Below are 13,280 nucleotides of genomic sequence, written 5' to 3' on the forward strand. Positions count from 1 at the left end.
TAGCAGTTTTGTTGTCACAAAAATTCCACACGTTTTGCCCACGCAAACACTTTGTAGCATGTCACATCCATGTGTATTTGTCATATCATCACTTAATTGCTTCATCATCAAATTTGTTAAATATTGGATATTAAAATTGATAGAGAGCAAAATTGCGGATATTAAAACAATAAATAAAGACATCAAGTAATATAGATATAAATAAAACAAACAATTAACTATATAATAAGGTGATTGATGATACATCAAACTCTAGATCATGTTAAACTCTAGAGTAAAGTATTACAAAGTAGCACAATTGAAGTGCTCACTAGTCAACAAAGTAACAAATTAGAGCTATCACTCTTGGCAACAAAAAAAAACATATTAGAGTAATCAAAGTGCTTATAGATAAATGTAACAAAAAAAAAATGCTAATAGATAAATAAATAAAACAACATCATAAAGCTCACTTAATACATAGAGGTGTTCATCAATCTATATCAAAACAAAATACATTAGAGATGCTTAAAGACAGAATTGAGGAAATTATAACATAAAATTACATTTGTATCACAATATGTCTGCAAAAAAAAAAAAAAAAAAAAAACTAGCTTCCAAAGTAAAATAACTTGATTCTAGATTTGCAATTGCTATCAGCACCATTGGAAGTTATATTAACAGAGATGTCACACGAGCAATATGTTATAGCCTTCAATTTGATATATTTCAAAAGAATTGCTTTCCCAGGCAATTCAGTTGTTGATGTAAAATTAATTATCATCCTATTATGTACCATATCTTTCCAAAATTGTGGATTTTGTAACAATTTTCCCACCATTAAATCTGCTGAAGTGGTCACATTAATTTCACTACGTGCTGGAACAAGTTGTGACTCTATTGGAACATTGCCTACAATAGTATCATGATAATTGATATAACTTATGGAATTTTGATATTTGAAGCCTGCATAGTTTGGGTTGACTATTGTTATAACCATGCCTAAAGTCATATTCATGGTTATATTGGCTGAAAGGAAATTGAATTGAGCAAAGTTGGCACGAATAGTAGGATCCTTGGGCTTAAAGATGGTTAAAATCAAAGTTAGTGTCACAATTGAGATAATGATCAAGAACAATGTAGACACGATCAAACAAATTTTTAGGCCTCTTTTAGCCATGGTTTTGATTTTTAGGGTTATATGGAGGGAATTAAAAGAAAATTTTGGGAAAAATCAATGAAGAAAACTTTGATTTTTATGTGTGAAATTAAATTGCTGAGTAGTGTTAGATAGAACTTGTACTTTTTGGATGGAAAATTTATCTTAATATATAATGAAATTTGATAAATCGAAACAAATGTTAGGCCAAAACAATGGCACTTAAAATTGACTCCTAATTTGAGTTTGACTATGGATTATAGGCATCATTAATTTACAGGATTCTTTTGTTTTGACACCTGATTTGTCTTGTAGTAAAAAAAAATCTAACTATGTTAGGTGAAAGGTACATTGAAGACTAATTTCTGTCGATATCATGATAGATCACATTTAGTAGGATCTTTTCTTCTCCTAGTCACGTTGTTTTCTTATGTGAGACTAGAATTTTAGACCAAGCTTATTATAGAGTCGTAGTTAATTTGCACTTGCCCATACAAAATTAAGCATAATTAACTCAAAATGCAATGACAAAATCAAGGATATCATCTATGTATTTTCTTCGTGTCTTCAATCTAATTTTTTTTTTTAACTAAAGTAATACTTTATTAATACTCATGGATTTTAAAAAATCTATGTTTATACATGAATTTTTAAAGAATTTGATTTTGATATAAAATTTTCATGCTAGCCAAAATCGGTATACAAGTGATTAGATGTTAGGTGAGTTCTTTTCCAAGCGATAGAAGGTTAGGCGAGTGCTATTTTAGTCGAATGAGTGTCAGCCGATTCTTTTTCGAGTTTATTGATTAGTATGTAGGTCTTGAAGACATTAAACTCAGTCAAAGTTCGATAGAACCGGGCAATGAGGTATGAGACCCCAACAACAACAAAACCTTATCACATTAAGTGGGTCGGCTACATTGATTAAATTACGACATAATTTTTTTTTATCATAAATCATACTTTAGTCTAACTCATTAATCTCCTAGTTTTGTTTAATAGTTTCTCTTATAGTTTTTTAGGTCTTCATATGTCTCTATTGAAATAACTATCCTCCACTTGATCTACTTTCCTTACTACAAAATATGCATGTCTTCTCTCTACATGTTCAAACTACGTTCACTACAAGAAACATTACCTTTTGCCAGGGGCAAAATCCCTGTCAAAAGGACATAATCCCTGGGAAACGCGACATTTGTGAGGGAAAAAGTCAGGGGCAGATGGCCTCGCAAAAGCAGTCATCGCAAACACTTTGCCAGGGGCTACACCCCTGGTATATCGCCAGGCTTTACCCCTGGCAGAACCCCTGGCATGTTCCCTCACTTTCGTCTGCAGCTTTCCTGCACCTCTGACTACGACTGACCTCTGACTACGACTCTGACTGAAGTGACTGACGGAAAACAACTCTGAACAGCAAAAAACCAGGGACATGCGAGGGGTTTAACCCCTGGCAAACGTCCTTATTTTTTTTTTTAAAATATTATATTTATCAAAACGAATTTTTTATTAATTAATAAAATATATTTAAATTAATTTAAAAATCAATTTTTTAAAAAAAAATTGTTTTTGTAATACAATTAGATGGTTAAAAAATCAATTTAATTAAAAAATATATATTTAAAAAAAATTAAAAATATTTTTAAAACACAATTAAATGCATATAAATAAAGTTTAATCACACAAACACTAATAAGTCTAATTAATAGGCATGAAATAGAAAGTGTACTTAATAATATTACAAACCGTGCAGGAAAATAAATATTGTGCCGTGAAGCATGGAAAACCTCCCAAAGTCATACAAACCATAACATAAAAGTAAAGAAAACACACAACAAGCATCATAAGCATCAATCATCCATCTCGAGCCCGTCATCATCATCATCATCTTCGCCCTCACCATACACTTCATAGGGGTCGTCCGCATCATCATCACACACTGGAGGAGCCCTCACATTTTGTCGGCTTCCACTCTGCTGCCCAACACCTTGCTCATTCCTATTCCAGCCTTGCTCTTGCCTAAATGTGTCCAACTGAGAGTCTAGGAATTCTTGTTGCTTCCTAACCACCTCATGGATCAGGTCCTGTTGGGTTTGCATATGGGAAACAAGCTGTTCTTGAGTCAACCTAGTGATCATATCCCGCATTTTGGGAGTGAGCTCAGGTTGCCGAGAAGAGCCCTCCCCAGCATTAAGGGTCAACTTTAGAGTGGTAGCAACACCCTTGCGGTAGTTTCCAGCTAAGTTTCCTGCACCGTACAATCGCCCCTTTTTCTTCTCACCAGCAACTTTCGTCCATGCACCTGGAGAGCGCCTCCGATAGTTGACGATCATACTCCTCCTAAAATAAATAAGAATAAAATAGTTAAAGACAAATAACCATTAACAGAAAATTAATTAAAATACACTTATGTAACAATTACCTGACATATCTTGGAGCGATCATCAACATACTGGCCTGATCGATATGTGTGGGTCTTCTTGTGGAGCTCATTTATGTATGGCTCCCTACCCAGCTTCTTTGCCTAATTGACAAGAAACACAATTATTAAGTAGTTAGTAAAACATTAAACTATATTTAACCACAAAATATTTAAAAACATACATTCTATAAAATTAATTAACAGAGTTATTATATTTAATTACCAGTCGACGGGCATGCTCTGCTGTGCTTATGCAGCCTCCCGTGTGGATGCATCCCCCTTTCTCTGATGCTCTGTTCTTCTTTTCCTTCTCTGATTTCGTCTTAAACTCTGGACTCCCCCAATAGTCCACCAACTGCCTCATAAGTGGCTCCCCGATCCAGTAGGGCCTCTTTCCAGCAGCCTCGTGACGAAGTCGGACATGTCGCAACATGTCGGAGAGGCAGGCAGAAGCTCTAATGTGAAAGTTCCTCCTGATCTGATCATAGTACCTGGGGTTCCAGGTACACTTCATCTGCATATTTGTTAACATATTTTAGGAAATTAGTAAATTATAACATATGTGCAGATAAGTTAAAATATATTATGATAAGTATTAATGTAACCTGAAAAAGACCAAACCATGCATTCTTTTCATCATCTGGGACATCACCATAAGTCTTCCAAAATCCATGAAACCTCCCCTGGATGATGTCTCTAATGGCACTGGCAGCTGGCTTGCAGGGCATGAAACTACAAAACAATGAAAACTCATATAGTTAAACATTACATAAATTTATAACAATATACATATTGAACAAAAATACATAAAGACTTACGAGTTTCCGCTAGGCACAATGATGTAACGCTCTTGATCATCTTGCGGATAATCTGCCATCTCCTCATCATCATCATCAGCACCCTGTTGGGGTTGGGGTTGGGGCGGGGGTTGTTGATGTTGGGGTGGTGGGGGTTGTTGATGTTGAGGGATCATAAAGTCGGTCTGCCCATGAGGAAATGTTGGTGGAGGAGGCAACTGGTAACCTGTAGGGAGGATAAAACCAGCAGGTGCAACAACACTAGACCATCTAGCGGGTGCAACAGCACTAGCTTGGGATGACCCAGTCGATCCCTGGCTAGAAGAAGAGGGTGGTCTGGGAAAGGGAGTCAATGTGGCAAGTGTGGCTGGATCCGCAATGTGTGTTTTGAACCGCCTCCTGCCATCCTTGCTCTTGCCTTTCTCTTTTTCTTTCGGAGGCATTGTGAATCTGTTAAATAACAAAAAAAGCGATATCTTTATTCAAACTCAAATGTATTAAGACAATATATATATACATCATCAAAAAAAAAAATATTAAAACAAGCGATATCTTCATTCAAACTCAAATGTATTCAAGATTACAATAAATTCAAATTCAATCATTACAAGGGTGGATAACAATATACTTCAAGTGTTATTATCATACGCATAGTTATATTCATCGACATCACCATCATCAACTTGATTGTCTTGCTGGTCCCCTTCATTATTATCATCAACAACGTCTTCATTCTCATCTTCAACTTCATCACGCATCTCCAAAATAGAAGGATCAACCTGAGAGTCATGCCAACTTGTAACTTGATCTACTTCAATTATCTCATTTACATGTGTCATATCATCGGCTTGGTAAGCAACTTCTTCGTTTGGTTCTTCAGTCTCGATGCAGCCCCTCGGTTTTGTTTTGATTGCAACAGACCAACCTCGTTTGCGTGGTAGAGTTGGGGGATAAGGAACATAGTACACTTGCCTAACATTGTGTGCCATGATAAACGGGTCATATTCTTTATATTTTTTGTCGACTCGAATGTCAACAGTGTTGCATAATTTATTAATTTTAGTCCATCTAGACGAGGGATCAAACCAGTCACAATAAAATAACACCACTTTATTGTCATTATATGAAAGCTCATAAATGTGTTTGATCACGCCATAGAAATCATCTTCACCTCCATTTGTAACTCCTTTTACATAATCACCACTATTAATAGTCTATTTGCCTTCCGTCCAAGAGTGGGTATGAAATTTATATCCATTCACGAAGTAGGTGTGAAATTCATTGGCACATTGTAAAGGACCCTGAGATAAATACTGTAAACGGATGACTTCATCAGTTGGTTCGGCATTATACACTCTTTGTTTCAAACCAAGCTGGAAAATATTCATGTATCGAACCAACTGTCGATCTTTCACCAAACTCCGCATAAAAAGCAATAAATTCCCTAAAAAACAATAAATTCAATACGAAGTTGTTAGATGAGTTAAAACTTATTGTTATATGGACTAGTAAAAAAGGGTAGGAATAGATTTACTTACTCAAGGTATGGTTTAACTTCCGCACAATTAATCAAAACATGAACACGAGCAGACCGCATCTCTTTCTGATCTACCATCCAATATTGAAGCACCTTGCCCGCGTGTCGACCATGAAGATTGAATACAAATAAGGTTGACGGATCCCGAAAATCGTTAACCTCAACTTCATTTCTTGTATTTGATGGAGTAAGTAGACGATCAACAAAATAATGGCCGATAAAGTATGTGGTTTCCTTGGCGGTGTAAATAGCAACAATTGATCCTTCCACTTTGGCCAGATTTTTAACTGCTCGTTTTGAGTCACCCATGAATCTTTCAAAAGGGTACATCCACTTATATTGAACAGGTCCGCCAAGTATAGCTTCATATGCAAGATGCACATGAAGATGTTCCATAGAGTCAAAGAAACCTGGTGGAAAAATTTGCTCCAACTGACAGATAATGATTGGCATATTCTTCTCCATTTTCTCAAGTTCATCAACTCTCAAGGTTGAAGCGCACAAATTTTTAAAAAATTGACTAATCTCAATAAGTGGATCTAGCACATGTTTGGGCAATGAACTAAATGCAATTGGGATAAAGTTCTCCATGAAAATGTGAGAGTCATGACTTTTCATCCCATGCAACCTTCCCGTGTTGACATCGGCACACCTGCCTATGTTAGAAGAATATCCATCGGGCATTCTCAAATCCTTCAACCATTGACACACAAATTTCGCTTCTTGGGCAGATAGGCTGTAGTTGGCTTTCGGTTTCAACAACTTCCCATTCGGTTGAGGTTTCAACTCCAAATCCTTTCTTTTGCAATATATTTGTAAGTCTTTTCTAGCCTTCTCATTGTCTTTTGTTTTGCCTTTGACATCCATCACTGTGTTAAATATGTTGTCAAAGACATTCTTCTCAATGTGCATTACATCAAGATTATGTCTGAGCAAGTTATCTTTCCAATATGAGAGGTCCCAAAATATACTCCTTTTAGTCTGTTATACCCTGTTTTTGGACTTAAAAATACTGGGCCCAATTTCATTTCAAACTTTGTCAATTATCAAATTTTCAACTGCACAGTTCAAATTGTCTCTGCTACGCAGTGTTTTCAACCACAATTTTACCTATGTTTTTCTTGCATAAAACCTTTCGAAATGTCTTTACTTGTCTTGTAAGTCATTCAAAAGTGTCTCTGAATCATTACTTTGCTTTTTCCACAGTTTATTTTAAAATTTGCAAAAAAGTCATACAGAAGGGTACTTTGGTCATTTCCTGCAGTGGGACCCATTTTCATCCTTGTGACTGTCTCTGAGTCTTTTCAGATTGTTTTTTTACATTTCATCAGTAAACCTTGTTAAATTCATTTCAAACTTGCATCTGAGTCAGTGTCAAGTCAATTTGAATCTGTTTAGGCCCTAGGGGCATTTTGGTCATTTCACACAAAATTTTGGCATAGAGAGGTTACTTTGAAGTACCTCATTTAGGCCATTGGTTCGTTTTAGTCCGTTTTGTCAATTTTATTTTAGTTTCACTTTACGTTTTGTCAGGTTACCAATTTTATTCCAATTTTATTTTTTATTTTACATTTTGGTCCCCAAAGAGGTCCAAAATTGCGTATCAGTCCAGAACTTTCTTTTTTTTTACATTTCAGTCCTTTTTGGGTTATTTGCAGTTTAGTCCTTAAAGTTTTTGTTTTTGCAGAAAAGTCCAAAGTTCATTCTAGGACCAAGGCCGTGCCACTTTGATACAAGTCCAGATGTCACAATTCCATTGGCTCAAGTGTACACATGTCAGCTATAAATACATTGAGTCAGAATCAGAAGCAATAATTACACGCCACATCACAAACAGAAACCACAATCTCTCTCCTTTCAGTTACAGATCAAAATCATCAAGTTCATCAAGAACACAAGAACCCTAAAAAAAATTTCCAGAACCAAAAATTCATACACAAATCCATTGATTTTCACATCAATCCTCAGAGATTCGTGTGAATCTTCATCACTGGATTGAAGAATTCTCCTACAATTCAAAGTGCGAGCTCACATTGAAGCAAGCTCAAGCACTGATCATAGGGATCTCTTTTTTACACAGAATCTAAGAAGCATTGAAGCAAGCTCAAGCACGTAATCACAGAGAGAAGTAGAGAAAGAATCGGAGAAGATGAAGAAACAGAACCGGTAAACCGATTTATTTTCGGTCCAAAAAGCAAGCAGAAGAATCAAAAATCATCAAGAACATTCAAGTTTTTCCAAAGATTTTCCTCCATTAAAAGTTTCAACCAAAACTTCAGGTAAAACTCATTTCCTCTCTCAAAAAGTGTTAATCACAGTCAAACCTGTAAAATCACGCGAGCAAGCATATCAAAAATTTCCAGAATTCAAAGAAAACTATAACCGTAAACACCAAAACCTAGATCCGTGAGGATCAAAGTTTTGAAAGCAAGAACGAGTACCAGAAAAGTAATCAAACGACGAAACGATGTAGATCTTTAAAGATCTAAACGTTTTTGTTCAAAAATCAAAAATCATTTCAAAACCGTATAAAGTTTTTTCAAGATCTACGTCGTTTCAAGCTGTATTTGGAAAAATAATTGCTGGATTCGTGTTTAGGGTTAAAGGACGAATCAAAAGAAGTAAGAATCTTTGAAATCTGGAAATTTAGGTCACCGGAAGTTCATAAGTCTCGCCGGAGAAGATGAAGTTTCCGGCGGACCTTCAAGGTCTCCGCCGTAGCTTCATCCTCGCCGGCGGCGGGGTTAGAGAGAGGTGAGAGATGAGAGAAGAGCTCTGAGTTAGAGAGAGAAAGGAGTGTAAAAAATGATTTAAACCGGTGCTCCTTCACTTTTATAAGCCAGCGAACCGGACCGGTCCAGTCCGGTCCATTCCCCTTTGATTCCTGGCCGTTTGATCTAGGGTTTCAGAATCCTGGATCAATCGTGTGGTTCCTGTGCATCCGGATCCCTTGGCTTTGGGCCTGGGCCTCTTCTTTTGCTTTTCTACGTTTTTTTTTTGTTTTTCTTGCTATTGGCACCATTTTTCTTTGCTGTTTGAACCCCTGCATGCTTAATTTTTCTCTAAAAAAAATCTCCAAAAATTATCACATGTTTCTTGATGTTTTTTCATGTCCTTGTTCTATTTCTCAATGGTTTTAAAATGATAAAAAAGGGCATGTGATATTTCTTGTTTAATAAGTGTGTTTAGACATAAACTTGTGCATTTTTTAGTAGCATATCCCTCATGAATTGTTGACATGTGATTTGAACTTTTGGAATGCAATTTTATGATAAATTTGTTGCTGATCCTATGTGTGGCTTGCTGCTTGTGAATATGAATCTTATTTTTCTTCTTGCCTTGCAATTAGTATATGTTTTAATAATAAATAAGGTGCAAAATGTCTTAAAAATGTGCCATGAGTTTTAGCTTGAATATGTCCTATTAATTCTCACCTTATGGCACAAAGCAAGACTTCTAAAAATTTGCCATAATGAAGGGATCATAGGTCATACACATGCTAGAGTTTTATGGCCACTTTCATGCACATTTTGTCACTTTATTAGTCTCTTTTATGTCTTTCCTCTTAATATTTTTTTGTGCACTTCTTTTATTCTATGCTTTATTTTACTAATCATCTCACTTCTTTTATTCCATTCATTTCATGAGCATTTCTCCATTTCACCACTATCTCCTCCACTTTCTTTAGCTTAGCATTTATTTTTGCAAGTTTTATTTCATTTGGTGATGTAATTTGTTATCATTGGTTTGTAGCTTGGCAAAGGGGCCATAGAATGTATTTAGGTAATTTTTGTAATATGGACTATGAACACTATGACGCACCGGCACGCACACACTCACCCTAGATGTATGCCTAGGATTGCATGGTTAGATGAACGCTTAGGTTTAAACACTTAGAAAAAATCCAACTTTTTTCCAAAATATGCAAATAACCTCACTTGAAAACCTTTTTGCAAAAAATAAAATGGGAGTCAAAACTCCTCATTTCCCTTTATTTTTCTTAAGTAAAATTTCTAATAAAACTTAACTATACTTGGACTTCATTTTGAAAAAGCTAACTCCACCTCACTTTTTTCCAAATCTCATGCCCTTGAGGCCTCTCATCTCTATTCTTCAAAATCTCTTTTCAAACTTAAAATCAACCAACAAAAACAAAAACTATTTTTTGAGAATGAACTACGATCGGTTTTGATCCCGTAAAACGGTACGTAGGCAAGGGACTTTAACCCCTCCAAGCCGAAATAAAATCAAATTCTACTTCTTCTCACCCCCATTCTTCACTAATCATACCTTCTTTTTTACAAATAAGCAATAAAACTAAAGCGTAGAAATAAACTTAGGAGAACGGTTCTTATGGAATACCATAATCGCTCCGGGTGCCTAACACCTTCCCGTAGTGAAAACGACCCCCGAATCTAGAACTTTTTAAGGGTTTTTCTCCTTTTACCCTTCCCAAGAAAAAAGAGATATCAACGGTCGAAAGGTTCAAGTCCAATTAATGGCTTGGCACCCAAAAACCATGATAACAGAAATGGCGACTTCACTGGGGACTTTTTTTTAGCGGGTCACGCCTAGTTTTCCTCAGTTTATATTTACGCTTTGTTTTATTACTTACATATGTGAATACTTGTTTACTTTCATTTGACGTGTGGGGTGAGAATATCAAAAGTCCTATACCCGGGCTGAGTGAACTTATGTTTAGGTAGAGATATAATCGACAATTCGATCCGGGGGTTGCCTCGTGTATTGGATTATGCGATCAATCTCACATAGCTGAGGCATTTTGAAGGTGATATTGTCGGCGTGTGTTGTCATGCTTAGGCACTTCACTTTCAATTGTTCGACGAAGCTATGAACCGTAGTTACCAAACCCATCCTAGCCTTTTTAGGACGTAGTGCGGTGGCTAAATTGAGTGTTGTCTCAAACTTTAGTCGTCACGCGATACTACACTCAAACTAGACCTTCTCACAAATAATCATGGAACGGGTGTCGTCCTGTACTACCATGATATATGGGAGAGAGGTTGCAGTTTGGAAACTGTGTTAGAACCTTGGTTGCTACTATCCAAAGCCTTAGTTCACCGGACGCCGTGTCCATCCGTGGCCTTGTTACTTTGAATCTCAACCCACCTTGTTCTTTGTAACTAAACAACACAATCATGCATACATGCATTCATGCATAAACATTTTTCATGCATTCATCGAAGGGTTTAAACAAATGGAAATTTTTGTAAATAATCACAGGTATGAAGAAGACTAAGTGCTACAAGTTCAAAGAAGTGGATTTGGTTAGTTTGAGAGAGTTGGCACTCAAGGTCAAGAGTCAAACAGGGTTCCGACTCCGGTATGGGGGATTGCTTACTTTGCTCCGAACCGATGTGGACGAGAAGCTAGTGCACACTCTAGTGCAATTTTATGATCCAAGCTTCCGTTGCTTCACCTTCCCGGACTTCCAGTTGGTTCCTACTCTCGAGGCTTACTCCAATCTAGTGGGTTTACCTATAGCCGAGAAGACGCCTTTCACCGGTCCCGGGACTTCTCTTACTCCTCTGGTTATTGCTAAGGATCTCTACCTCAAGACTTCCGACGTCTCCAACCATCTTATTACCAAGTCTCACATCCGGGGGTTCACTTCGAAGTATCTTCTTGATCATGCTAATCTCAGTACTACTCGTCAGGATACACTCGAGGCTATTCTCGCTTTGCTTATCTACGGGCTCCTTCTCTTTCCGAACCTCGACAACTTCGTGGACATGAATGCTATCGAGATCTTTCATTCCAAGAACCCGGTTCCTACTTTGCTAGCGGATACCTACCACGCCATTCATGACAGGACTCTCAAGGGCCGTGGGTATATTCTTTGCTGCATATCTCTTTTGTATAGGTGGTTTATTTCGCACCTTCCGAGTTCCTTCCATGATAACTCGGAAAATTGGTCCTACTCTCAGCGGATTATGGCTCTCACTCCTAATGAGGTGGTCTGGATCACTCCCGCCGCTCAAGCCAAGGAAATTATCATGGGTTGTGGAGACTTTCTCAACGTACCTCTTCTTGGTACTCGTGGAGGAATTAACTACAACCCCGAGCTTGCTATGAGACAGTTTGGTTTCCCTATGAAGTCGAAGCCCATCAATCTTGCTACATCTCCAGAGTTCTTCTTCTACACGAATGCCCCTACAGGACAAAGGAAAGCTTTCATGGATGCTTGGTCCAAGGTTCGAAGGAAGAGTGTGAAGCATCTAGGTGTGAGATCCGGTGTTGCTCATGAGGCTTATACTCAGTGGGTGATAGATCGAGCTGAGGAGATTGGTATGCCTTATCCAGCTATGAGATACGTGTCTTCATCCGCTCCATCTATGCCTCTACCTCTACTTCCCACGACTCAGGATATGTATCAGGAGCATCTAGCTATGGAGAGTCGTGAGAAGCAAGTGTGGAAAGCTCGGTACAATCAAGCTGAGAATCTAATTATGACTTTGGATGGTAGAGATGAGCAGAAGACTCATGAGAACCTGATGTTGAAGAAGGAGCTAGCTAAGGTCCGGAGAGAATTGGAAGAGAAAGACGAGCTGCTTATGAGGGATTCCAAGAGAGCCAGAGGACGACGAGACTTCTTTGCCAGATACTGTGGTCCAGATTCCGAGTCCGATGATGCTCCGACTACTTCCTATGCTTGAGGGCTTCATTTGTTTATCTTGTTGAAATTTCAAAGTCTTCTTTTTGAAAATACTATGTAGTTTTGATTATTTGCAAGATTTCTAATTTGTTTAAAAATCCTTCGATGAAAAAAAAAATAAGTCTTTCGCATTTGCATTTGCATATCATGCATCATATGCATCATGCATCGGTCACAAAGGCTTCCAAGTGCTCACTATCCCCTGGTTCCTCTGCCGCAGTGTGAAAAGTGGCTCGTGCTCAGAGGGTCTACGAACCTGATAGAACCGATCGAACCAGAGAATACAGAAGAAAGAAAAGGGCTATGGAAGAAGAGAACGCTCAGCTCCGCACCGAATTGGCATCTCTAAAGGAGGAATTGGCCAAAGCTCATGATGCTATGACTGCTCTGTTGGCTGCTCAGGAACAACCAGTTCCTGTAGTTTCTGCAGCTGCAAATGTGACTCCTACCGTAACAACTGATCTCCGCTTTATCATGCCATCCGGGTATCCTTACGGACTTCCGCCGTACTATACTGCTAATACAGGGGCAGGGACCTCTGGTACTACCAACAATGGCCCAATCTCAGGGGCAAACTTAACTCCTGTTAGTACCGCCTTGACTCAAGCCGCCACAACTGTTACCGAGCCCATTGTGAATACGGTGCCTCAATTTGTCCATGTTAATGCGCACCACGGGAGTATTGCCACAACCGGAACTATGGAAGAGAGAAT

General features: G+C 37.8%; 2 protein-coding genes across 2 annotated transcripts; both read right to left on the reverse strand.

The window, feature by feature from the left end:
* Positions 1-589: 589 nt before the first annotated feature.
* On the reverse strand, positions 590-1,159 carry LOC11414727 (uncharacterized). Its single transcript, XM_003596962.3, has one exon. The coding sequence runs from the start codon at positions 1,157-1,159 to the stop codon at positions 590-592; it is 570 nt and encodes a 189-aa protein (XP_003597010.1).
* Positions 1,160-3,917: 2,758 nt separating this feature from the next.
* On the reverse strand, positions 3,918-5,343 carry LOC112419452 (acidic proline-rich protein PRP33-like). Its single transcript, XM_024777150.1, has 4 exons — positions 5,003-5,343; positions 4,376-4,804; positions 4,179-4,289; positions 3,918-4,065 (listed from the first exon to the last, which is right to left on the reverse strand). Exons 1-4 carry the CDS (start codon positions 5,341-5,343, stop codon positions 3,918-3,920), a joined length of 1,029 nt encoding a protein of 342 aa, XP_024632918.1.
* Between the last annotated feature and the right edge of the window lie 7,937 nt (positions 5,344-13,280).

The sequence above is a fragment of the Medicago truncatula genome, chromosome 2, assembly GCF_003473485.1.
Source record: "Medicago truncatula cultivar Jemalong A17 chromosome 2, MtrunA17r5.0-ANR, whole genome shotgun sequence".
Lineage (NCBI taxonomy): Eukaryota > Viridiplantae > Streptophyta > Magnoliopsida > Fabales > Fabaceae > Medicago > Medicago truncatula.

Excerpts from the sequence above, each read along its gene's own strand:
- LOC112419452 (XM_024777150.1), bottom strand. The coding sequence starts at position 5,343 with ATGGCACACAATGTTAGGCAAGTGTACTATGTTCCTTATCCCCCAACT. Across the intron at positions 4,805-5,002 it reads GTCGATGAATATAACTATGC|ATTCACAATGCCTCCGAAAG; the intron begins GTATGATAATAA and ends GTTATTTAACAG. Across the intron at positions 4,066-4,178 it reads GATGATGAAAAGAATGCATG|TGTACCTGGAACCCCAGGTA; the intron begins GTTTGGTCTTTT and ends ATGCAGATGAAG.
- LOC11414727 (XM_003596962.3), bottom strand. The coding sequence starts at position 1,159 with ATGGCTAAAAGAGGCCTAAAAATTTGTTTGATCGTGTCTACATTGTTC.